The sequence below is a fragment of the Anolis carolinensis genome, chromosome 1, assembly GCF_035594765.1.
Source record: "Anolis carolinensis isolate JA03-04 chromosome 1, rAnoCar3.1.pri, whole genome shotgun sequence".
Lineage (NCBI taxonomy): Eukaryota > Metazoa > Chordata > Lepidosauria > Squamata > Dactyloidae > Anolis > Anolis carolinensis.
The window spans coordinates 41946798-41972928 of record NC_085841.1 but is presented as its reverse complement, the minus strand read 5'-3'; the positions used below and the strand labels follow the sequence as shown (position 1 = coordinate 41972928).

Sequence of the window (26131 nt, the reverse complement as noted above, 5' to 3'; positions counted from 1 at the left end):
TTTAAATGGTTCCCCAAAGTGAACTGCTGGGGATTACGTTTTATATTCATTTTTCCAAATTTTGTGTTAGCTTTACTGCTGGAAATAGATATTTTTAAAGGTACAGTTATGACCATCATCCTGCAGGTTTCTTTAGAGATTTGTACGTATTTTTAAGGATCCATCAAACAAAACTATATCAATATTTTGCATGCCTTGGTAGTGTTAGTTCTATTGAACAGTGGATCTGAGACCATTCCTTCAATGTTTCAGACAGAAGACTTGCTTCTCAAATCCTTTCACAGAAGACAACACAGAAGTATGCTTTGCACCTACAAAAGTTTTCTGATCAAACTCTTGCAAGTACAGTATGATCCATTTCTACAGAGGATATATTCCGGGACTTCTCATGAATATACATATATTCGGATAGTAATGAATCCTATTGGAATGATGCATTTTTGGCCCCAGAATACCATAGAATTATGCTGATGTACTGAGAAAATGTCTAGAGAGGCCATGTTTTGTCAGATATGGATAAATGAAACCATGGATACTGGTCCCATGGATATAGAGGTTGAACTGTAGTTACTTAGGAGAAGGGGAGCCCATGTTGTGAACAGATAAGGTCTCATGTGCAATCTCTGTCATGTCCAATTAAAATGATTTCAGGTAGTAGCGTTGAGATCACAGAAAACTGTTAGCAACCAATGCAAACAAAAGGCTAAAAAAAATCTGAACAGAATTACACAACTCCCTAGGAAAGCATATTTCAAAGGATCGTGATGAGAATGAGAATGCCCATCAAAGTCAATGTTTACTTATCAATCCAAAGAAGGCACAGCAGGTTGGATATTGGTAAAATGAGTCCCATAGGTTATGGAAGAATCTGAGATCCAGGTGCCGTCAATTTTACTTCCTGGGAAGCAAGCAAGAATACTGGTCCTACTTTAAGATGCTACTACCAACAAAGAAACACATAAATTGTGATACTGTGCAAGGAGAAGGTCTGAGCGATTAAGGAAGATGGTCATAGTTACCTTGGCAGAACCAGTCAGAGGTTGGGTTCAGTGCTACCACTTTCATCAAATACTGTCAGAGCTCATCTGGTTCTTGTGGTATTGGTGGAATTTTCAACATCTGGGATTCAAGCGACATTTGAACTCTAGAGCACTGAATGTGACAGCAGGTGGCTGTCATTTTACTCCCACCCCAATCCCTAAACTGCAGCACCCAATATGACCATGATGAATTCTCAGGTGGCATTGAGGGATGATGTGGGTAACTGGGGATAGCAAGAAGTAATATTTGAACAAGAGACAATGGTTTGATTAGAAGAGGCAGATTTTTTATAGCTTGGAAAAGCATTGGCTTTTTACTTTTCTTCTGGGCCATTTGTATGTATCCATCAGGGAAGTTGAATAAGGAAGGATAACAGGTTGTGTCTAGGCCACAAGATTCAACAAAAACACCAAGAAGGAAAACAAGGCATGATATCAGTAGCAGTGACAAAAGTAATCATCTTCATGTATTTAAAGGGATGACCACTCACACTAGGACAGGCATCTTCTCCTTGTTGCCCCACCAAAATATACAAGGATTCATTCTTCTGGAGTTTAAATATTCCTGCTACATTCACACCATTTGACCTCATTATGGTGTTCTTCCCTTTGCCACCAGCTGCCCCATAAGTAGAGATGCTGAAAGTGAAAGAAAAGAAAGAATAAGCCAAAGGGCACTAGTGGAACAGGTCTGGCACATCAAAGAGAACTGGAATCATTTATTCTAAACAGAGATTAACCTTGGCTTCCCACCTGGAAAAAATATGAATTTTTCAGATTTTTCATTTGCTCAGCTATTCTGTCCCTCCCATTTTTTTAAACCAGCCTGTTCATCTTGGCCTTACCACCATGGTGAGTTTAATAATATCTAGACACATTGCCCTTCAAAGACAGGTCCAAGCAGGTTTGGCTTTCAGGCCGGCTGCAAACACCAAGCAGCTCACAAACCAGAAGGGATTCTTGGAACCTGACCCAGCAATGTTCATGTGTCACTTTCTGTAACCCAAGCAATCATTCCTCAATAAGGCAGCAACAGACGCAGGAGGAGAAGCGACAGCCACAGGATAGGGTCCCCTGAACAGATGCTACAAGGAACGGGAGCCATTGAACTGATTTTCAGCAGGAAGCTATAATGGCTAATGAGGTGCACTATTGAGCTAGGCAAGCTGGCAGGGCTAATTGGCGGCAATTAGGGGCCATATTTTTCTATGTATGAGTAGGTTTTGCATATAAGCAATAAAGCCAGGAATCCAGAGAGACAATGTCAGTGCCTCATTCACCAGCTGTGAAGAAAGAGGAGCAGCAAAGTTCGGGTCACGGCCATTCTGCGTTTATCAAAGCCAGTGGCTACAAATAGGTTATTTGTTCCACAATTGATAACAGGCTGCAAATTTGAACATGTCCTATGAGTACTGGTGATCATCTTGGCAGAATGGATAATAATTGCTGAAGTGTAAGGAAAACATAAACCAGCCATTTTGGGGACGTCTGCAGATCTAAAAATAGATAGTATTTGGAAGAGTAATTTTTTTGACCATAAGTGTCAGAATCCCCCAGTCACAAATTTTTCCAGTGCCTGAAAATCAGGACTTAGTTATTCAATCCAGGATTGTACTTGTGCATTCTCTCTACCAAGTGACAATGGTAAATCAGATATCATTTAGTAAGTTAAAGCCTGAAAGAACACAGAATGGAAGGAAGAAATGAAAATGCCAAGACAGATTTTTGGTTATTTTGTTTCCAAATTTTCAAAAATATTAAAATAATTTATTTTACTTCCAACAAGTAGAATCTGAAACAAGAAGGTAAGGCTGTTTCTCACTTGGTATTAGCATTCATCTAGGATACCTGGATACAAAATAACATACAGTTGTGAAATGCACACACATTTTCCCTTCAAAATGTAGGATAGGGTAGGGCAGGAACTGAGAAGGGTAAATTATTTTCTGGTTATTCTGGAAGCAAAAGCCAATAGGATCATGTGCATTTCATGTCAGAACTGATGGAATTATTTTTGTAGTCTGGTGATGGAATCAGAGCTGAATGGTTAAGCAGCAACCTTAAAACAAAGAGAGGTGATATGCCTCTCATATGTTACGTGTTTTTCCTCATTAAGTACTCTTGTAACTCCAATGTTGCTTGATCACAAATGCATCGGTTTTATTCTGTCAAATGGGGGAGGGTATGCTTTCTGAGAACTGTATCTTCTCACCTTGTCTGGGTTTTATGACCTCTGGATGTTTGGGAGCTATTACCTTAAAAGACTCACTTGATGAGGATATGAGATACAGTATTCTTGGTGTTTGCTGCCAACCTGTGGAGTTGCCTCCAAGAACACCTTTGACTAATCAACTCACCCACCCTATGTGAAAAGTCTCAAGATGAAAATAAAACTTGAAAACATGCTGAAAAAATTATGATAATCTCAGTCACTGACCCCTTGATGCACGTGGTGTGTTATAGACAGCTCTAAAGACCAAACTGCTTCAGTCAATGCAAGCATACAAACAAAGTCATATGCTAAGGCAACTCTAGCAACAATACCAACTATTGAGCAATTGACCATCTTTTAAAAGCTCAAAAGAAAGAGTTCATGGTGGCTACTCCTACTTTACAACAGCATCCAATATTAGCTGGTGGCTTTCATGCCAATGAGGTGAAAAATCCATGCAAATTTTAGCCATGGTACTGAATCTTATTTCCAAAATTGGATTCAGCATCTCAAATAGTAGCTCCTTTAAATTTTGGAGTCAAACCTGGAACAAAATGACAGTGGAGGCACCACAGCAACTTCTAGGAGAAAATACTGTGATTCCGTGGTATGCTGGCTTTGATGTTTTGCTAGCATAGAGCATGCCAGGACCCATCACAACTCCAAAACCACTCCTACTAATTATTTAATCACTTACCACAAAATGTATAACAACGTCCTTTCAAAACAAAGTAGTGTATATTGATGACCTGTAACTTTTGATCTACGGGCTAACATATCACAGAACAAAATCAGCCTAGGGATACAGCATGAGTTTTGTTTCCTCCTTGGGCATTAACATTAAAGAAAATGAGACTTCTGTGCATATAATTTACTACTTCTCTCTTTTACTTTGGGGGTTATATTTTATAAGCATACATACTATATGCCAGCCTTGAAAAATTCTTCTCACCCGTTCCCCCACAGGCAAGTCATTCTTTTCTGGATGGCTGAGTGAAACATCATTAGTTTTTTCATTATCATCAATCGCCCTGAAAATGGGGCAGGCAAGCAGATTTGGTGCCTCTCCTAGTCAATCTCACTAGGCTTTTGTGCTTTGTTATTTTGTGTGGCTGCAAACACTGAGTCACTGAGGGAGGCTCATAATCCGATGTCTGTAGTGCAATGTCATTTTCTTCCTATCCACTTAAAAATCAAGACAGGAAAATAAACACAAAGCAACCAAGCTTTCAGTGCCCTCTCACACACAGCATTTGTTGTAGGAAGGTACTCTCCATGAAAATAGGTTCACATAATTTCCATTATATGCAGGAATATTGGTGGCTTAATTCCTTAGATCCAGTCACAAGTATCATAAAGATAGGCTTAAGATGGAGAAGTGACATGTCCTTGTACATAGTCATGGATGCCAGCTTCCACACTGTTAGGGTGAAGAAATCACTTTTTATTTTGGTCTGAACTTTAAATGAGCTCTCCTATGTGATGAACCTTACTATTCATAGCTTGGAAAAGTCCTTAAAATACCCAGATTCTCCACTCAACAACATGAAAGCTACCAATTGCCACGTCTCACAGGCTTGCTAAACTGATGCAGGAGCAACTAATGATTCACAAAATTAAGGTACAGTCTGTGGAATTTTAAGGTTAATTTCATGACATAGAAATAGTTGTGTGTGAAATCTGGAGCTCAGAGATTATATTAGAATGTATTAGAAAGTTTTCTTTTGCTTAATACTAGAAAAAAAAATCCCAGTTCTGACACATACTGGTAATGTGAAAATGTTTAAATGTACAAAAACACAGTCTCTGCATTATTATTTCTCATATACTTGCTTATGTTTATATTCATATTTGTTCTTGAACAGAGGAGAGAGAGAGAAGAGGGAGGAATTTCTTTGAGGCCAATGATATGACCAGAAGATCTCTTACCTGTATGTATCTGTTGCAGGTACTTTCCAGATCTGTACACCTGGGAAACCTTCTTCTGCCCCTAAGAGTACACTGAGGTTGACATTCCTATAGGCATCATTACATTGGGTCTGAGTGGGCCCATGAGGTCCACTGGCACCACAAGTGGTAAACAGCCAATTATCTGAAAGAGACAGATGTAAACATGTACTACTGACTTGCAAATAAGTTCTCATCTGACTTGCAAATAAATTATCAGCTGCCTTACATTAATGGCAACAAAGCATAGTGTCTGCATAATCCGCCACTGAGGGAAAAAGTACATTGTTATCACAACCATAAATTCTAATTCCAATTCAGTTCTCCAAATGTTATCACTTACATAGCTGAAACCACAGCACCCATGCATAAGAAAGAGAAAGGCATAGGAAAATATGGAAGAACCCTGAGGTTCATAGAACTATAAAAGCCTTAAGAAACAAAGCCTGAATAAAGATACATCCCACTCTTAAAAAAGAGCTGCATGAAGATTAAGCATGCTTAGAATCCTTGGAATATTGACTAGCTGTTTTCACTATTTGTAGAGGTGGGCAAAGGTGGCACCATTTGATTCATTCCATAAATCCCTTGTTAATTTCAGCTAGAGTAGCTCTACTGAATGACAATTCAAAACTCATGTAAACTCAATCAATTCAATAGGTTTACTCGAGTTGTTTAATACAAAGTTACAAAGAATAAGTGGGCTAGGAGAGACTACAGCAGTTTGCTTTTGCCTGAGACTGCAGGGGAGGAATCCATCCCCCTTCTCCTTTCCTTGGTGAGTTAATGCAGTGCAAACTACTTTTGAACTCTGTTTGCACCAGCTCAAGTAAGAGGAGTACAAAAGGAAATGTTTGAGGACAGAGAAGCTGGGATGACCCTGCCAAATTAAGACAGTTGAAGAGTAACTGCACATCTATGTTGGTTGCTTTTAGCTATGTTTGTATTTCTCTTTCAGTATGGTCCTTCCAGTGTTCTATAGCACAATCCTATATATACATATTATTATAATTTGGGCATACTAACTCCCATGCAGTCAACTGAATCTTCTGGAAAACATGTATAAGTTTGCAGCCTTCACAAGTACCACTACTACTATTCTTGCTGCTTTCCCTCTTCTTACCACCTTCTTCTCATTGTATTTTAATGCTCATTTATAACTTTTATAAGCCTCTTAGAAAGCATTTATAAGGCAAAGAATTATTAAAATTAAAGGAGTTCCTTACAGTACAATTTTGTGTATGTGCCTCTCAGCAGCAAACTGTATTGGAGTGAATCGGATGTACAATACTTTTTAGTTGAACGGAGAATTGCTGCTTTAAGGTCATACAGCATGAAGGTGCCAAACATCATCTTATACAGCCTTACAGAACACTCGTATATCTATCTATCTATTCAGTGAATTTTGTATGGTTTTCTCTTTTGTAAGCGAGCAAAGGTTTGCAACCTTAGTATAGGTGGCAATGATTCTACTTAAAATAATTGATGAGTAATTGTGAGGTGGAACTCATTATCTTGAATATGCATGCACTGTCGAAATAAAGGTGAGCAAACTGAAATGATATATGCTCTGCATCATTATTTTTATTAGACTTTTTTCCTTGATAGAATATATGAAGATTTTTAATATTTATAGAAATATTTCTTATGCCTTTGTCAGGCATTTTTGAAAGATGTTGTTCCCAAATAACGAAAAAGGTCAACACACAGTAATGTAATTCATTGAGGACCATAAATTGTGAAATTATTAGCATTACTCAAAGGAAGCTTCGTCACTTGCTAAATGCTGCTGTGCTGCAGGAAACAGCATGAATTATAGGTCTTCCTGAAACTGAATCTACATGTGACCAGTGCCTTTATAGGAACCACAGAAGGATGACACAGATGCCATTTTGAGCTTCTTGCAGGAAAGGCAGCACATAAATGTAACAAATAATGGCTGATGTTTAGTACTACAGTTAAATATTTGTAACCCAGAATTATGGATCCATAATAGGTCTGTAACCAGTAAGACTATGTAGTGTTACTGTAAAACTATGTAAATAACACTCCAGCCCCCTTTAAGAGCCAGCAGCCAGATTGGGTTGGGGAGGACCACTCACCTTTTGAGTGCAAGAAAATGAGGTTTCCATTACCTTTCACCAGTGAGAAAAAATCAGAAGCAAGTTTCCTATTGTAAATCTTTGTTGTGGGTATCTTTCAATGGTGGGTATTGAGTGGAAACATCAGTCTTTTCACTCTTAATGAAAGCTGAACAGGCTTTCTTTGCCCATTTCAGCTGCTGGGGCATAAGATAGGCTTGACGATGGGGGCAGGTAAGAAACATTGTGTAATGAATTAGGTAAAGGTAAAGGTTTCCCCTGATGTTAAGTCTAGTCGTGTCCAACTCTGGGGGTTGGTGTTCATCTCCATTTCTAAGCCAAAGAGCTGGCATTGTCCGTAGACACCTCCAAGGTCATGTGGCTGGCATGACTGCATGGAGTGCCGTTACTTTCCGGCCGGAGCAGTACCTATTGATCTACTCACATTTGCATGTTTTCGAACTGCTAGGTTGGCAGAAGCTGGAGCTAACAGCAGGTGCTCACTCCGCTCCCCGGATTCGAACCTGTGACCTTTTGGTCCACAAGTTCAGCAGCTCAGCGCTTTAACACACTGTGCCACCGGGGGCTCTTGTAATGAATTATGCATATGTATTTCAGTAGCTGATGTAGAATATTGGTGAATATTTTTACCGTAAAGAAAGATGGTCTTGATATGGACCTGTGGAAGTGGTTATTAAGATTCAGCATCCTGTTAGTGACATATGGAAGCCTATGCCCCACTTTTGTTCCACTTTGCTGGCAATCACCAGTGCAATGGAAGGCATGCATGGTGCTTCGCGGTGAGCAGTGCACTCTTCCTCCTTCCCCTCTCACATGATAGACGGGTGGCTGATCAGGGAAAGGCATGTTAATTTGTTTATTATAACTGACTGTTATGTTGAGATTGTTTGTTACTTATATTGGTTTTAACTGTTATACTTATTTTTGTTTTTGGCTTGTCCCTATTAGCCGCCCTGAGTACCTTCGGGGAGATGGTGGCGGGATAGAAAAATAAAGTATTATTATTATTATTATTATTATTATTATTATTATTATTATTATTAAGATGTTAGCACCATATCCCTTCCCCCATCAGACAGGGGAAAGCATCAGACAGGGGAAAGCCTAAAAACCATGGATAGCTCTATCAGAGCTTCCCAAAAGACGGAACACACACTGTGGTTGGCGAGGAAGCTTCTTGCAATGCTTCCTCACCACTTCAGTCATTGATGGGGTGGGTCCATGGCATGTATCATATGATGGCATTTGTCAGGATCTGTGGCCGGAGAGGAGCCAGATGCCAAAAAACCCTGTGTGATGAGGTGGTGAGTTCACTTTCCACTTCATCATGCATTTCTTTTTTGTCATTGCACAGAGTCATATTCTTTTCCGCTCTCCACGAAGTCCAAAGCCTTCTGCCCTTGGACTCCAGATTTCACACACACACACACACTTCTGTTGCTGGTTGAGAGCAGAGAGGTCCAAGAACTCTAGAAGAACCATCAGATCTTGTCAGAGGTTGGGGACTTACAAAGATGCCTATCTCATATCCCCAATGAAAGTGTAATGATAGTACATGAATCTTGTATTTACAGAAAATACATGTATTAAAAGTCCTGAAGTGAGAAAAAAAATCCAAAATTGTGTAAAAACCACCTTATCTTGCAAGGAAAAATCCCAGAAATGACTGTATTCTCCCAAGTGCAAGTATGAGATAAGTGAATATGTATTTTTGGTGGACTTACAGTTTTCATTTAAAGTTTGCCAAACACTGATGCCTCTCTTTCGGGTTTTTTTTTTTTGGGGTCCCCAGGTGCACCTTCAAGCAAACTGGAAATGAATGTTATTTAAAATAGTTGTGACTGAAGTGGGTCTTGCAATCAGAGGGATAATGTTCTTTGGCCTCTGTCACGAGACAGATGGGTTTTGGAGCCCTTGTTAGTGTTATGGCCAAATGTTAGCAGCAGCCTAGTGGTGCAAAAGTGTTAATTCATATTAATTATCTTGTTGGATTTTTATTATTATAATTCTGCATTTACTTTGCAATTTCAGTCTGGGAAGATACATGAAGTTTGAAAACCAAGTGATTTTTTTTCTCTGTTGCCAATCTGATTGCACAGTTCTCATAGTTACTGTGAAGTTTGTGTGTTTGAACTATATAAACCACTGGCCCCTGCCTGGAAGAGATGGACTCCAACCCCAGTGCCCCATACAGCCAGTGATATTTGATTGCTGATTGCAGATAGTCTGGGTAGAATTAGCTTGAGGGAGGGGATCCTGGAATGCATATTTGCTGTGTACAGAGCCGGTCCAACAATGAGGCGAATTAAGCAGTCGCTTGGGGTGCAAAACATACGGGGGCGCAGTCGAGACTGCTTTTTCTGTTGATTTGTTGTAAAACATGATGTTTTGGTGCTTAATTTGTAAAATCTTAATGTAATTTGATTTTTAATAGGCTTTTCCTTAATCCCTCCTTATTATCCAACATTTTCACTTATCCAACACTTTTATTTTTCAGTGATTGATTTGGGGGGGGGGGCACCAAATTTCTGTTCGCCTACACTTGAAAAATACCTAGGGCTGGCTCTGGCTGTGTACAACCTGCTGCATCATTTAACCACCAATAAAGTTCATGCTATAGCAGTAAGATGCACCAGCCTTCAGCACCTAGAAAACCCTCAGAGATGTCTGGAACTATAGTCCTGGATCAAGACAGGAGGCCAAACTACAAAGCTGTAGAAATGGCCTTTTATAATGGCTTGATGGGATAACTTCGTTAAAAATCACAAAACATTATGGCTGGATGTAGAGATGGGCTGAGTGCAGCCCTAGGATTGCACACAGCTCTCCCAAGTCTGTTTCTGTAGCTTTCAATCCCTCTGTATTCCTTTCCTGCCCCCACAAAAGATGAATTATTTCTTTAGGAAGCCAACTAATGCATAACAGATTTGATATGTGTTTTGCCAGAGGCAGACCCACAGTCTCAGTAGTACCCCCACCCCCTGCTAAATCCAGCCCTCCATCCCAGAAAAACCAAACTTGTAATTCTTATAGCCAGTTGGCAATGCCACATGGCAAGTGGGTCTATTACCATAATTAATTTCCTAAGGAGAGCTTGAATCATGGTGGCTGGGGCCTTATGCTGCGGCAAGTGAGCTCACAGCATATGCAATAAAGAATGTAATCCTGATCTAAAATATAAGTGGAAATTTTGTATTAGCTTTAATAGGATGTCAAAGGCACTCCTGAAGTTTCTGTTTTTATAATGCCTGGAGGGAAGAAATGGGAAATCACACAGGAGATTTTCAAATTAATAGAGGAAAGACTCTGAAACAGAATGCCTGCTATACTTCCAACATAAACCTTTCTTTAGCCATTTTGATCGTTCTGGGGGTGGTGGTTTCCTATGGAAATTTATGTTCATCAGCTTAATTGCTAATAAGAAAATGGAAGGCTGTTCTGCCAGCAATCTTGGTGTTTTAACACTTTGCTCCCCCCCAGAAGGCTTGAGCCAGCTGCAATGGAGCATATGTTGAATGAAATGAGCAGGCAAAAACCTTACACCAGGCATAAGAAGAAACTGTTCTGATATCTCTGGTGAAAAATTAAATGTTCCTCTGCAGGTGGGAGCTGGTGACCTTGAAAGAAGTAAAAAAAGAAAGAGAAGAAAAATCACATAACAAGAGTGAAGATTAAAAATAGGAAAAATGGAAGCGTGAAGAAATAGTTCCATATCTGCTTGAGGAATAACAGCAATTTAGTTGTTGTTTCATATTCCAAGTATACCAAACTGCTTCCTATCTCAAGACTGCATTCTTTGTGTTGATTCTATTTCTGATACTGCTGGGAGGGAAAAGCCTCAAGAGAAAAGAAGCACAGAAAGAATTTGGATACACAGCAATGAGATAAAAGCTACATGGTGCCCTTCACATTCATGGACCTGTAATGATAATTAGGCTTATGACCCTTCTGTCTGCCAGTGGAGACCCCTACTTTTATTCAGAAGAGAGAGACAACTGCCTGGTGGAGTGGCAAATACTGGGGGGGGGGGGGGTTTATAGCATTTTCCTCATTATGTCTCTAGCTATTTTCACTCAACCTGTACTTGGGCCCTTAAGCTAACCTGCTGTCACTGAGTGCAAGTGAAAGATGGAACTTCTGAATATGGATTGGAGAAAAGCTGCTATCTCGAGCAGGAACATGTCCTTAACTAAAATTTTGACTAAATAATCTGAGTCAGAGCTCAAAAGAGTTAAGGATACAACTTAAGATGGTGGTCTCTGGGCAAGTGAGCCAATAGCTGGCAGCCATTGGTGAATTTCCAGAAAAGAAAGAAAGAGTTGTAGACAGTTGGCACAAGTATTGTGTTTGGACTTGGCACATTGGGGGAAAAGGTGCTGGTTGATCCCTCACATCAGATAGCCATATATTGCATTTTTTTTTTTAAAAAAATGCTGCTGGCTGGAGGATGCTTTGAAATGTGGTCAAAAAGCATGTTGTTCTCAAAGTCTAAATTCTGGAACCACCACAGGCCTGTCCACACAGACAAAAAAAAATTACCCTTGCCTTGTAGATGCCTGATCCTGATACATGATTACAACCCCCTGAGCAGTGAAAGCACTTGTTTTGGTCTTTAATGTAAGATAACAAAGTTCACTTCTTGCTCCAGTTTCTGGGAAAATCCAGTCTGCTGCCACATTTTGCTACGTGTGCTCAATTTACATCTGGCTGCATTTGAGAGGAAAAGATGGGACTGTCTTCTCCTGCTAGGAGTGCCAAGCATTACCTCCCATTCCCACCTTCCACAGCCACATTTTCAAAGTCAAGCCAGCTCCCCACCCTTTTCTGTGTTGGAAAAAAGGCATAACAAAGTGGCATTCAATGGATTTAAGTTGTGGACATCAATATGAATTCATTACAGAGTATCATGGGTATATGTGGCACAAACAGGGTGAATTTGGGGCACCTCTGGGGTTGATTAATCTGAACTGCAGATGGATTGTATTGGTGGTATAGACAATAACCCCGAGACATCTTTGGTGCCTTTGGATGATGATCTTGAAATTGCTAGCAATAGCCGCGTATCTCCACCGATCTGAATAAGGCATAGAGGCTATTTGCCAACCTTATCTAGATGTTTTGGCCCTGGAGACACAGCATAGGGACACATCGCCAATTTGGACCATGACAATGACCCCACCTCCAGATCCAATTAGCTGTTGCTTCTACAGAGACAGTTCATAACAGCAGACAATTATCTTATCTGTCTTTGCTTGCCACTGTTAGGCAGTCTATTTTGTTTGGCCTTCTGCAGAAGCCCCTTAAGAGGGATAATCTGAGAAAACAAACCCATTCTAGACTCTTTTACTCCCCTTGCCCTCAAACAAGGCAAAGGCTACTTCACATTTAACAAGTTAAAAATGACTCTTATACCACAGGAGACTGACATTTCCATTAGCTTTTAAAAATGAAATGAAATGCAGTTATAGAGATGAGAAAAATGATGGCAAGATCGCACATGCACTTAAAAGAGATTGCAGCACTTGACAAGAGGAAAAGATATGAAGCAAATAATGTTTCAGGTAATTGCACCTTTAGAAAAATGCAGCAAAGTCCAAATGACCAAAAAATAACTCTAATAAACTTATAACACAGAATTCACTTCTATAGTTATCTGGAAACTTTAACTGTACCTCAGATTTTATATTTATTTATTCATACTTATACATTTCTGTCCCTAGAGCTAGGGCATACACTTCACAAGTTGTATTACAAAACAACAATTATGAGATAGTTTGAATAACACAACATTATCAAGCTAGAATGTGTCCAGAAAAGGTCAACAAAGATAGTAAAAGATCTAGAAGTTACTGCATACATGCTAGAAATTCCAGACAAGAAATCAACCCAAAAGACCTGCGCCAACGAAACTACTGTGTCTCAATAAAATGTGGCAACTTAATCAGTCCCCCTGTGATAACCAAAAGGAAACACTGAGTCCCTCTGTTCCAGTGGTTCTCAACCTGTGGGTCCCCAGATGTTTTGGCCTTCAACTCCCAGAATTCTTATCAGCTGGTAAACTGTCTATCACAGTGTTGCTTCCAGCTTTTTTTTAATGCATGGTGGGGTAAATGCTGGTGGTTACATCTCTTTAGCACTTCCCCTCAAAGCAGTCCCAAGTCAGTAGAGGAGGTAGGTGCTTCTTTGAGGTTCTCTGGGATGGACTGAGCTCTTACTTTTTATCACTCTACTCAGAGAAGATGATGATTCCTTTTTCAATACTGTTAACTAAACATACACACACACATACTATATTTACTCGTATCTAATGCTCACCTATTTTGGCTAAATGATCTTGCCAAAATTGGGGTGTGCATTAGATTCATGTCATACAGTTAGTGCTGAGCCAAAGCAAAAGGGTAAGCTGCTTCAGGAGCTGCACCTGGAGCTCCTCTTTGAGGGATGTCATCTCTAATTTAATTGCCATGGCTCAATGCTATGCAATTCTCAAATTTGTAGTTTGGTGAGGCATCAGCATTCTTTGGCAGAGAAGGTTTAAGACCTTGAAAAACTATAGCTCCCATGATTCCATAGTACTGAACCAAGGCAATTAAAGTAAATTCATTCCATACTATGGCATAAATGCATCCCATGGGTTTTTTTTTGTATTTCTAGAAGCTTTGGTATTCTAAAACTTATTTTTAAAAAGGACATTCCAAGCATGCAGCAACTGTAATGTGCACCTTTTTGGCTAAATCAGAGTGTGTCCTTTTTGCCACTACGCATTACATTTGGCAGCAAGTACTTTTTTGGTTTCAGAGTTTTGTGCATGATATTCAATGGTGCATTAGACTCAAGTAAATGTGTATGTGTGTGTGTGTACACACACACAGGTTAAGGTAGAAATAAAGGTTTCTCCTGACATTTAGTCTAGTTGTGTCTGACTCTGGGGGTTGGTGCTCATCTCCGTTTCTAAGCCGAAGAGCCGGCGTTGTCCATAGACACCTCCAAGGTCATGTGGCCAGCATGACTGCATGGAGTGCTGTTACCTTCCTGCATCTACTCACATTTGTATGTTTTCGAACTGCTAGGATGGCAGAAGCTGGGGCTAATGGCGGGAGCTCACTCCGCTCTCTGGATTCAAACTGGCAACCTTTCGGTCATCAAGTTCAGCAGCTCAGTGGTCTAACCCGCTGCGCCAGTGGAGACTCCATGTATGTATGTATGTATGTATGTATGTATGTATGTATGTACATATATGGCAGCAGCAATAGATGGGCAATTTCCCTACTTCACAAAATTTACCCCTGACTTATCCATAATTTTGGCCCCAAAATCGGCCTTTGATTTATGCATGAGATTGACTTATAAATTAGTACAGTGGTTCTCAACCTGTGGGTTCCCAGGTATTTTTCCTACAGCTCCCAGAAATCCCAGCCAGTTAGGGTTTCTGGGAGTTGAAGGCCAAAACACCTGGGGACCCACAGGTTGAGATTCACTGCCTTAGTATATGCTGTAAGTTCTGTGAGGGACATCTGGGATAGGTTTGCCTAAAGAAGAGTAGATTGAGATGATGTGTTAGTCGTCTTTAAGTAACTGAAAGGCTGCTATGAGGAAAATGGAACCAGTGTGGTTATTTGGAAACTTCTGTTTCCAAAACAGAAGTTTCCAAATAAACACAGCTTCCTGGTTGTGAAAAATGTTCAACAGTAAACAGATTAGAAATGGAAGGTGATGGACTTCCTATTGTTGGAGGGTTTTAAACAGAGGTTCGATGGGCACCTCCCAAATGTGCCTTTAGTGTTTAACTTCTGTATCGGCAGGGAGCTAGATTAGATGGCCCCTGGGATTCCTTCCTAACTCTGTGTTTCTACAATTCTGTGATTAAAACCAATTACAAATCGCCTGCAGTTATACACAGCTAGACCTCCATTATTTCACCCTGATTTAGTATGTGATTTAGAGGTAATGCTAACTCTGTGCACTTTTAAATAATACATAGCAATCCCTGAGCTCAGGACCATGGGGATTAGGGGAAGAGTTTAATCCTTTTTCTCTGGAAAGTCCTTATGCCCTCCCCAAATCTCTCTCAAGCTATTATTTGCATTTCAAGAGAAACTGCCATTGGTTCCAAAGGACTATTCTCTTGAAATGTAAATAGCGTTTAAATATTCTGAAGGAGTTGCGTCCAGGTCCAAATATCACAATTTTCAGTTTACATTGATGGTATCACTTTTATGTTTCCAATGCCATTTTTATGACACTAACTGTTCACATTTTGATACAACAAGGCCAAGTGATACCACTGTCTGGAACAATCTGGAAAGAAAACTTCCCCATACATTTTCCATTCAGAGCACTGGTCACAGGGCCAGCCTAAGACACACTACTTCTTGGAACAAAGGACAAGGTGATGTGCCTAACCCAAATCCACCCCAAGGAACCAACTGCTCTTGACTCTGAGCCTTATGTCAGCAAGGAAGTCCCAAAGCCAGATGTCCATCCCTCTGCTAATGCAGGAAACCACTGCTGAAGCAGAGGCTAGGAGGTTGAGGCCCACTAACAAAGATGACAGGTGGCTGGCTCCTATGTCAGGAAGGCATTGAATATGAGCCAGGTTTTGCCTTGGAATTTTAAAACCAGGTATCTTATTTAAAGTTTAGATTAAAACCCAGAGCAGGTTCACTAACATAGAAGGCACCAGTTGCCATTACCTTAAAAAAGTTGAAAGGATGGAAGGAAGAAAACTGGGTGGAGAAAGATGTAGCAACAATAAAGACAAAGTATTCTTTAATTTGCCCATTAGCACTTAGAACTTCCTGGGAAACTCACAGGGCAAGATTTATCTTCAGTAGTACAGACTGAGAGAGAGAAAAAAGAAATCTGGCAAGCAAAAAAAGGCTGAGAAAGAACATACATAGCAGAAGCATCGCAGTCTAATCCTAGTAACAACAGCAACTGATGCCAGGAAAGAGAATTAGTGCAGTCAAATCCACAATGCAGTGAAATTGAATCATCCTAGTTCACAATGCAGTGCAATTGAGATATATTCTCAGGATGTATGTAAAAAGGAACTTTTTTCCCAAGTGGAGGGAAATTACCCTTATGATGGATGAATGTTACCCTGTGATAACACTCATGGAATTTATGGATGGGATTTGTACATGCCAAAACTAGGAATAAAAACAGAGACAAAGACACTTACATTTAAAATATTACATACAGTGGCTTGGATAGTGCATTACATTTTTGGATTAGTATATTTGAAACATTTTGGAGGTAATGGTTAGAGTGTCAGATTGGAGCTGGGAAGACCTAGGTTCAAATCCCTACATAGCCATGACGTTTACTAGGAGGTCTCGGTCCTGTAACCAAATTTGATCCTAACTAACTTGATTTACAGTATTGGACATAACTAAAGACATAGGGAGAGCACCATATACATAAAAAGCTAACAAATAAATTAGTCCTTTTGTTTATTTGATATGTGGTGCTAGAGGAGAGTCTCACAAACATCATGGGCTGCCTGAAAAGCAAACAAATGGGTCCTAGAGAAAATTAAGCCTAAGATGTTCTTAGAAGCCAAACAAGGGTATCGAAGTTTGAAGATATCATTACAAAACATGAGTCATGAAAAGATGATAATGCCTGGAGAAGAGGAAGGCATCAGGAAATCAGGAAGTCCACATTACAAGTGGATTGGAGGGCTATCATTTATATATTTGACATCAGTCAAAGTCAACTTGAGAACATATATCCTATTTCTGATTTTAAGATCTTTGTATAAACATCTCTAAAATGGGGTGTGTCTTAGAAGTGCAGTTACTTTTTTATATACTTTATATAAAGTTTTTGTTGTTGGTAGTGGTATTGAAGTTAGAGTACATCTTATAATCAATGGCATCTTAGATTGGAAGAAATATGGTAACAGTAAAATTATGTTGTATGACATTGCTCTGTTTTTATTCCATACTTTCCTGGGTTCTAGTCTCATGTTGGACAATCTGTACACATATACAGAAATGAAACAGATATACCTATATGATGCCAGTTAGACTGGACAGGCTGCCTTTTTTCCTGGCATTCAGACTGGGCCTTTACCTGTGTCAATATTTGTGATTGGTAGAGATAGTCAATGTAGGCCAACAACAAGCAGACATCACTGTCACAGAGTTTAAATCAACTCCTACAATCTCATAGCCACTAGTTTTACCAGTGTTTGGGAGTTGGAATTACGGGAACTGTAGTTGTACACAAATCTGTCCAGGAATCTGAACATGCCTGGGGGGAAGTCCAGGGGAATGGCTACTAGATGTGTTGGGCTTTTCCATTGCATTGCCCAATACTTGCCATCTGAGGCCACTGTCTCATATTGTCTAACGATAGGGCTGGCTTGCAAGTATGCTTTACAATTACTTCCTCTGTCCATGACATTAAAAAATGACCATACTATAATTATGCAGATAAATGTATAATAACTGATATTGATGCAGACACCTGGGCCCTACATGGTTAGAAATTCTGCACAAAAAGTTGCACATTGGTAACACTCTGGAAAAAAATAATTTCAGTGTTATTGTATGCACAATCACATCAATACAACTACAGACATCACACACAATTTACAATGCACTTGTTATTGAGGGAGGAAACAATACAAAGTAGAAAGTCTTAGCTAGGGCAATCTGTTTGTGTTTGATACTTTATACAAAATCAAAGATTTCTTTAAAATGGATTGGTCAGAAGATTCTCAATGGATTGGCCAGAAGATTCTCAATCTCACAACCTCTGAGGATGCCTGCCATAGATGTGGGTGAAACGTCAGGAGAGAATGCTTCTGGAAAGGCCATGCAGCCCAGAAAACACACAACAACTCTCAATGCATTTGCTCCTTCTTTGGAAACAAGTAGAGCTTGAAAAAGTTTTCATTCGGACACAAACTTCCCAATTGCTCCAGCCAGTGGCCAAACTGCCTTCGGAGAACTGTAGTGAAAAAAGGCACTTTTTCATAGTGTGGAAACAAAATCAGGTAATTCACAACTCCCAGAATTGGAAGAAGATAAGAAGCATCTTTAGTCAGGGAGTGGAAGAGTTCAAAATCAAAGTCTGAGGCAAGTGGTCTTTTAAAGATGGAACACAATACTCTATTCTTGTTTAAGACTAGAACAGGACTCTTCTCCTTCCTTGTTTCACAAGATGTATACGAAGACGCCACTTACAAAGTTTCAGTATGCATATAAATAGACCTGAGCCATAGACTGATCTAATTCCCCTACATGCCCCAAGTAAATTTCATGAAACACACATTGATCTAAAATCTTTATTAAATGTAACGTTTGCCTGAAGCTCTAACAATATCAAAACAAGTATCGAAAGCTCTTTTAAACACTGCCTATGTTGCCTCGGAGGAGGTCATTTCCAGTAAAAATGAATGTTTCTCTTTTGTATGTTATTGATTTTCCCCGCCCTTCCCTCCAAGGACTGGGAAAAAGAAATCAGTGGTGTGTCACACACGCGCCATTAAAACATCATACAGATTGGTTCCTACAGGTTGCCACATGTTATGGCGGTTTTGAGTAATTCAATTTGGAACACAGCTTTTGATCTCCACAGATGAAAGTAGCAGCGGTGAAATGGAACCCCTTTAACTAGCTCCAGAGACTGCAGCATAGCATTTTCCATCTGCAAACAACCGTAATGCTGTTGTGCATTGTACTGGCAAATGCATGGTTCTTCTTTTGTTCTGCAGTGCAGAACACAGAGACACGACTGGCTGGATAATCTTATTACCCAGAGCACGGCCGCAAGCAGCAAAACCGAGGCTAGATTTTAACGAAGTTGCTGAACATAAACTCCTCTGACTTTGAAAAGCAACAACCTGTTGCCTTAAGACTTCAGCTTTTTAAAAAACAGGGTGGGGGTTAACTGAAAAATCAGAATGACGCTATAGATTAGTTTTACATCAAATTGCACTTTAAATTTCTTCAAGCTCTTCTCCACAGAGTCTACTTTTAAAAATTCACAGGCAAGTGATTAATAAAAGATTAAGTAATATTCCAGAAATGTACACAAGCTTTCAAGTTCGCTGGAATTCTTCACCATGTAGGAGGGCACAAAAATTGGGAAGGGGTTGTGCAGGAAAAATTATGAAAGTTTCAACATTTAACCAGCAATGTGTTCTTGGACTTTGCTTTTTTCCATCACTTCCCTCCCTCCATTAGAATCATCTAACTTGATGAAGGGGTCTGAAAGAAGCAGAAAGATCAAACACTGCCATGGAATGTTAATTGGGCCAATAAAGGTGAATCGTGTTTTGTTCTCTTAGGCTTAACATAGCTACCGTTGTTTTTAGTTTTACTCCATTGGACATAATCTTTATCACTCTGATGCATATTTAGCAAGTATAATTGATTGTTGTCATGTAAGATGTCAAATTTACATTCACTGTTTTCATCACAGGCACTCACTATAATCATAGTTTGTTGAATGGCTGATGAAGTAGTAAATTTTGTTATGAATGCATGAACACAAACACATCTAGAGTGACCTACCGTTACACTTTAATATTACTTTAACAGTTATGGCTCTGTCCTACGGAATTGCTGGGTCTGTAGTTTTTAAAAACATGATGAATTATTTGCTATTTTTCAAAGGACCGGACAAGAACTTCCTAAAAATATCACTAATTGAACATTGTGGATTCCATGAGATGGAGCCATGATAAGTAAAGTAATATCACACTGCTACAACTGTATTGTGGATTCATTCCTATGCCCTCATTTATGAACACATACACACAGATATTCTCTCCCACTTTGTTCATTCAATCATGGCTGGCAGCTTGCAAAGTGAAGGTGAGCTGTTTGTACTGTTTTTTTAAACAGCTGTTGAGTAGATATTTCACATCAGCCCTTAAACCCAGGAACCAGCCCATTCACACTACAGAACTATGGCACTACTAAGGCTCCATCAATTGGGATCCTTGGATTTGTAGTTTACTGAGGCACTGGATTATTCTGCTTGAAAATTCTAAATGTCCCTGACTAAATTCCCAATTGCAAGATTCCATAAGTTTAAGTGGAATAATAACAGCATAATTCTGTAGCATGAATAGGCCCCAGGTGATTGCTTGCCCCTAAATATGGCTCTTTTATGGTATGCTAACTGAAGAGGTTAGTAATCAATTCCCCAAACTATTTTTGAAAGAAAGGATTCAGTTAATGAAATGTATAATTTTCATAATGGAACTTCCTTTCTGTGGCGTGGCATTGCATGCTCCTGTGAACAAGAGGTTGTGTTGACAGAAGCAGTGCTGATGGTAGGGCCTCCAATGTCAGACAGGCTTTTGCTAAAGAGCCAGATTAAATGTGTTAAAGTGTTACTGGGCAGTAGCAGCAGTAGAAAGGGGTGACACTGAGGGATGATCTCTCTCAGAGATAAGGGTAGGGGCACCATAGGTACTGCTTGTTTTTTACCATAAAAACCCCATGATGAGGCAATCTAAAATGAAACTTGTGAAAGTGCTAGAAGATAGGATTCCCGCGTAGGAAGGCACTCAACAATTTACTGAAGATCATCAGAGGACAAGTAGGAGTAGCGCTGTGGCTCATAGTGAACTGGACTCAGGTTGAAAGAATCTGCTGCTGTTGTGCTTAGAGTACAAAAAGAAAGTCTGGAGCTGCACAACACATATTATAGGAATGTGGAGCAGTCATGAAGGAACTAGACAAGATACCAAAGTGTAAAGATATATCATTAAACACTAAAAGTTAGGACTGTCCATATCATGGTATTTCAAGTTTTGATGTATGGTTGTGGAAGTTGGACGTATGGTTGTGTATGGTTGTGTATGGTTGTGGAAGTGAAGGAGGTTGATAGCCATGAAGAAGAAAATACTCATTTGAAATGTGCCTGGGGAAAAGTTCTACATAGCCACGGACTACTCAAATGGCAAAGAAATTGGTCCTAGAGCAAATCAAGTCTGAATTCTTCCTGGAAGCCAGAAAAACTAAACTGAGACTGCTGTACTTTAGCTATTTCATGAGAAGACATGACTCACTAGAAAAGGCAACAATGCTGGGTAAGGTAGAAGCCAGAAGGAAAAGAGGAAGGATGATAGACTCAATCCTGGCAGTCACAGCCCGAGTTTACAAGGCCTGAGCAGGGCTGTTGATGATGGGATGACCCTCAATCATATAGTTGCCATAAGTCAAAGTCAAATTGACAGCAGTTAACAACAACAACAAACAATGTATATTTGTTTCTCACAAAAGGATTACTAAAGTGGGAGGTGGAACAACAACCGTATTTGGTGGATAGTGACCTCAGCTATCTGCAGGGTTTATTCCCCTGTTCACATATTCCACACTACATTCTAAATGTTAAACCTATGTCTCTGAAAGTATCTACAACTAGTGTTTCCCATGTCAATGGGCAGTGAATCCACTCCTGGGTTTAATCTGGATTTGAAAGCAGCTATCCAAGGGCCTCAACTTATTTTAAGGGACAGAGTGATCAGCATCTTGATTAGCTCTTTTTAAAATTTAACTAAAAGCTTGTAGTGGATTCACCAGATGCCACAGTCTGAATGTACAAATTCATAGCATGGGTGGGGTCTTACTTCACAGAATGCTCTTCCTCACAAATATCCAGTAAATCCAGCACTTTGGGAAATAAATTAGCAGAGAAATCTCATCTGGAAAATAAACCAAACAAAGTCAAAACAAACAACAGAATCCTGACTCCCTGGTTCTACTATTTCCTACAGGACACTGTGCTTATTGTAGTCCCAAGAAAAATTGCAGTTTGTGAGTTTGTCGCAGCACAGAACAACCTATACAAGCAGCGATTTTGGAAAACTCAGTTGGTGGAAGTAGTATGAGCCTCCAGTATACAGAGAATTGAAAAGGGAATTTTAGCTCTGCTTCACAGGTCTAAGTGAATTAACATAAGTACTTCTGAGAAAATAGTTAATTAAGCAGACTTACTCAAGAAGAGCTTTTATTAAGATTGGAGAAGATAAAAAGCATCACATATGCCATAAACTTAGCACTATCTTCTGTAATACATTTTTCAGCATCCCAACCATACCAATGTTAAGCATAACATAACTTTTAGAAGAGAGGCAACTGCACTAGCCATTTTCAGTCAAACAGTGGAAGAATCTTGCAATATTCTATGGACAGATTAAATATGGCATAGTCTTGTGTAGACAAGAAGAGCAAGCACTACATGACATCCTTGGCTAGTTATTTACATCTCCCCTCTCAGTATTGGTAATCTGTATCTATCAGTATATAAATGATTGGTTCCTGCATATTTAGGCGATTGTAGATAGACAGGATATTAATTGGTATTGAAATTTTGTGTGGCACTCTAAGAAAGCACTGTCACCTTAACATAGCATAGTTAATAAGACACCAGATCATGCCTGATCTTGGAAACTAAGCAGGGTCAGTCCTGGTTAGTACTTGGATGGGAGATCACTAATAAATACTAGGTGCCAGAGGCTATATTTAAGATAAAATACCTTTCAATATCCCCTGTCTAAGGAAACCCTGTGAAAGTGATGGTTTGGCATAAGGCATGCTTGTGTACACACATAGTTAACTCAATATAAATTCCTATAGAGCAGTGGTTCTCAACGTGTGGCACTCCAGCCTTCAACTCCCAGAAATCCTAACAGCTGGTAAATTGGCTGGGATTTCTGAGAGTTGTAGGCCAAACCACCTGGGGACCCACAGGTTGAGAACCACTGCTATAGAGCAAGCATCAGGTCTATAATCCTCTCTGTGTCTAATGCACACACTAAGGATGGTTCCTTATTCACATTCCTGATCCTTCTTCAAACTTCATCTCTCTGATATTGCTGGTTTGACCTAGAATCATAATATCATAGAATTGTAGAGTTGGAAGAAACCAGCCAATCCAACATCTGTCATGTTGGAATACACAATCAAAGCAATGCCATCCAGCTCTGTTTAAAAACTTCCAAACAAAGAGACCACCACATTCAGAGACAGCATATTCCAATGTTGAACGTCTCAAGAAACTTTTTAAAAATTCTTAGGTGGAATTGCTTTTTTTCTTCTGATACTGTGTAGCTATTAGATTTGGCACAGCCACCAAAAAGAAAATGGACCAACATATGGGAGAGCGGAGCCATGGAATGAAGGTGCCTATTAAAAATAAAAAGAGCAGAATTTGTACAAATGGCTCATAGATCTATAGCAGGCATGGACATTTTTTTTTGCCTTGGGGACACATTGCTGGCCGGGCTGGAAAGGAGGGGCATCAGGTACATGCTGGGTGGGAAGGGCTCAGAAGAGAGTGGGGCCGGGAGAGGGGAGGACAGGCCCTGGGTCATCTCTTTGCTCAGGTTGTCCTCCCAGCATAAGGACTGGGCTGCTCGCCCCATCCTTATGCCATGAAGAAGGTGGGACATGCCCCAATCCTCCTCCTCCGAACCTCGGGCTGTCCTCTTGGCATTATGCTGGGAGGAGGGCGAGACAGGTGGTGGCTGAGGGTGCTCCGGAGGGCTCTCAGCCACTGTGTGCCTTCCTTGAACCATCCTTATGCAGGGAGGAGGGCAAGACACATGGTGGATGAGAGCGCTCCAGAGAGTTCTCAGCTGCTACATGTCATCCTCCCCCATCTTTTTGGCATAAGGACACGGTGGGTTGCTGTTTTCTTCTGCCAAGAGGACAGGGAAAATTAGGAGGGCCTGAGGTAAGCACCCAAAGGGCTTTAGTTTGCCTATGCCTGATTTATAGGCTTGCTGACCAGTTTTCTTCCTTTGATATTACTTTCAACTTAACTGTTTCATTTCTTACTGTTCTTGCAATGTAGAGATGGGCAGGATCCTCCAGAGGCTGCATCAGTCCCTTGACATGAAACAGGAAATTTCATTTCCAGTTCAGGGTTTCCAATTCTGAAACACACACACACACACACACACACGTTTTCTGGTCCAACAAACTGTGAAGAAGGGCACAGCTTGTTATGTGGGAATTATGCCCAGTGGAGGCATATCTCTCCAGGTTTTTGTTGTTTTTGTTGTTGCTACTGTTGTTTTACTTTGGCAAGTCATGACCCAGAAAAAAAGAGCAAAGCAATGGAATGAAAGGACAAAACAATGAAAGCTTTGCAAATTAAAAACATTGTCACATAAATACGTCTAGATTGAGTAACAGTGGGCTTCCATTACTGCCTGATTTGTAGTATCTTTTATACCCAGAGAACTCACATTGATAATACCAAGAAAAGTTATTTGTCAAGTAAGAAGTGCTTTACAGTAATTTCTTACCCAGGCAATGAGTAAACAAATGAAACTGAAGTTAAATCAGGAGACAGGAAGGGAAAGTTAAAATTGAGTAAGTCATGTTAGGTTAATTGCATAAGGACAGTTAAGGTGGACTCTTTAATGGATGTAAATAGCAGTCATACATAAATCTCAGATGCTTCAGATGATGGGATGGGAGCTTCCTTTGCTTATAAAAATTGCTTTTTTCAGAGATTGGAAAATTATTTTTGGACTACAATTCGCACAATCTCCCAGCCACCAAGTGGTTTTACCTTGAATATGTCAGGAAGATGAAAATCTTTGCTCACCTCCTACCATACTGAGGCTTCTATTTCCATTACTAAAATGTGGACTCATGAAATTAAGTTACATCTAGTTTGGCCCTAACCTTCTGGTATTTGTTTTGTATGAGTTCTGTTGGAGCCCTTAATCCTTATATTGTCATGAGAGATGCCACAAGACAAAGACATTTGCCATTTGAGTTATTAGACTGAAGTATGATTCATACGCAGTACCCCCAGAATGCAGGGAAAGCAGCCAGACAAAACAGGCATGTAACAAATAATTTCCAAAAAAAATGACCTAACACAGTAGAAAAGGAACTTTCATTTCTGTTGTTTCTGCTTAATAGTGTCCCTGTGTTCAATGAAGTGGGACCCCAGCCATTACCTTTCTCAGCAATGAGGAGGACAAAGGTTAATGGTGGGCGGAAATGTGAGAGATGGCCTTCAAGCTATCTGTGGATCTTAACAAAATATGATCTCTCTCTTTTTCTCTCTTGATAAATGCAGCTAAGTAAAGCAACTGAAAGAATGTAGAATAATGAAAAGAATAATGGTCTTTTCTCTAATTTGGAAATTAAATGGCCTAGCAAAACAGATATATTGAAAGAAGACGGGGAAAAATGCAAAGAAGCTCATGTGTGGATCAGCTATCAGATACACCTGTGAGATACTGTGTGTGTGTGTGTGTGTGTGTGTCACTTGTTGTTTTCTAAACATTCTTGAGAGGAAATTTGGATGTTATATTCTACTTGTATAATTTTAATTTTTTAAAAAAAAAATTAAAGGAAGAGGGAGATGGCATGTTTTCTGCTGCTCTGGAGACTGGGACTCGGAACAACGGGAAGGAGATTCCACCTGAACATTAGGAAGAACTTCCTGACTGTAAGAGTTGTTCAACAGTGGAACTCTCTGCCCTGGAATGTGGTGGAAGCTCCTTATTTGGAGGCTTTTAAAACAGGCTGGTTGGCCATCTGTCAAGGTTTCTTTAATTGTGCTTTTCCTGCATTGCAGGGGATTGGATTGAATGGCCCAGGTGGGCTCTTCCGACTCCCTGATTCTATGATTCTCAATCCCAACTTGGCAGGAACAATCTGATAAATTCTCTTTGGTTTCATTGTTTTTCAGCTGCTTTTAAAAATGCCCTAGTTTTCTCTGTATTTCTCTCATACTTATGCCAACTGATTCAAACTAAGTTCAAAGTGCAAAAGCCATTTGTACTCAAATAATTCAGAAGTGGGAAGAGGAAATATGTGAATGTGCCTTCA

The 26131-nt window shown here is 39.9% G+C and overlaps 1 protein-coding gene across 1 annotated transcript in view; it reads right to left on the bottom strand.

The window, feature by feature from the left end:
* alk (ALK receptor tyrosine kinase) overlaps positions 1 to 26131 on the bottom strand; it is an 855459-nt gene that overhangs the window by 58505 nt on the left and 770823 nt on the right. The window contains exons 12-13 of the mRNA XM_062973134.1: positions 5182 to 5344; positions 1532 to 1679 (exon numbers count right to left, since the gene is read on the bottom strand). Of these exons, the coding sequence (XP_062829204.1) occupies positions 1532 to 1679; positions 5182 to 5344 (311 nt within the window). The remainder of the gene's footprint in view (positions 1 to 1531; positions 1680 to 5181; positions 5345 to 26131) is intronic.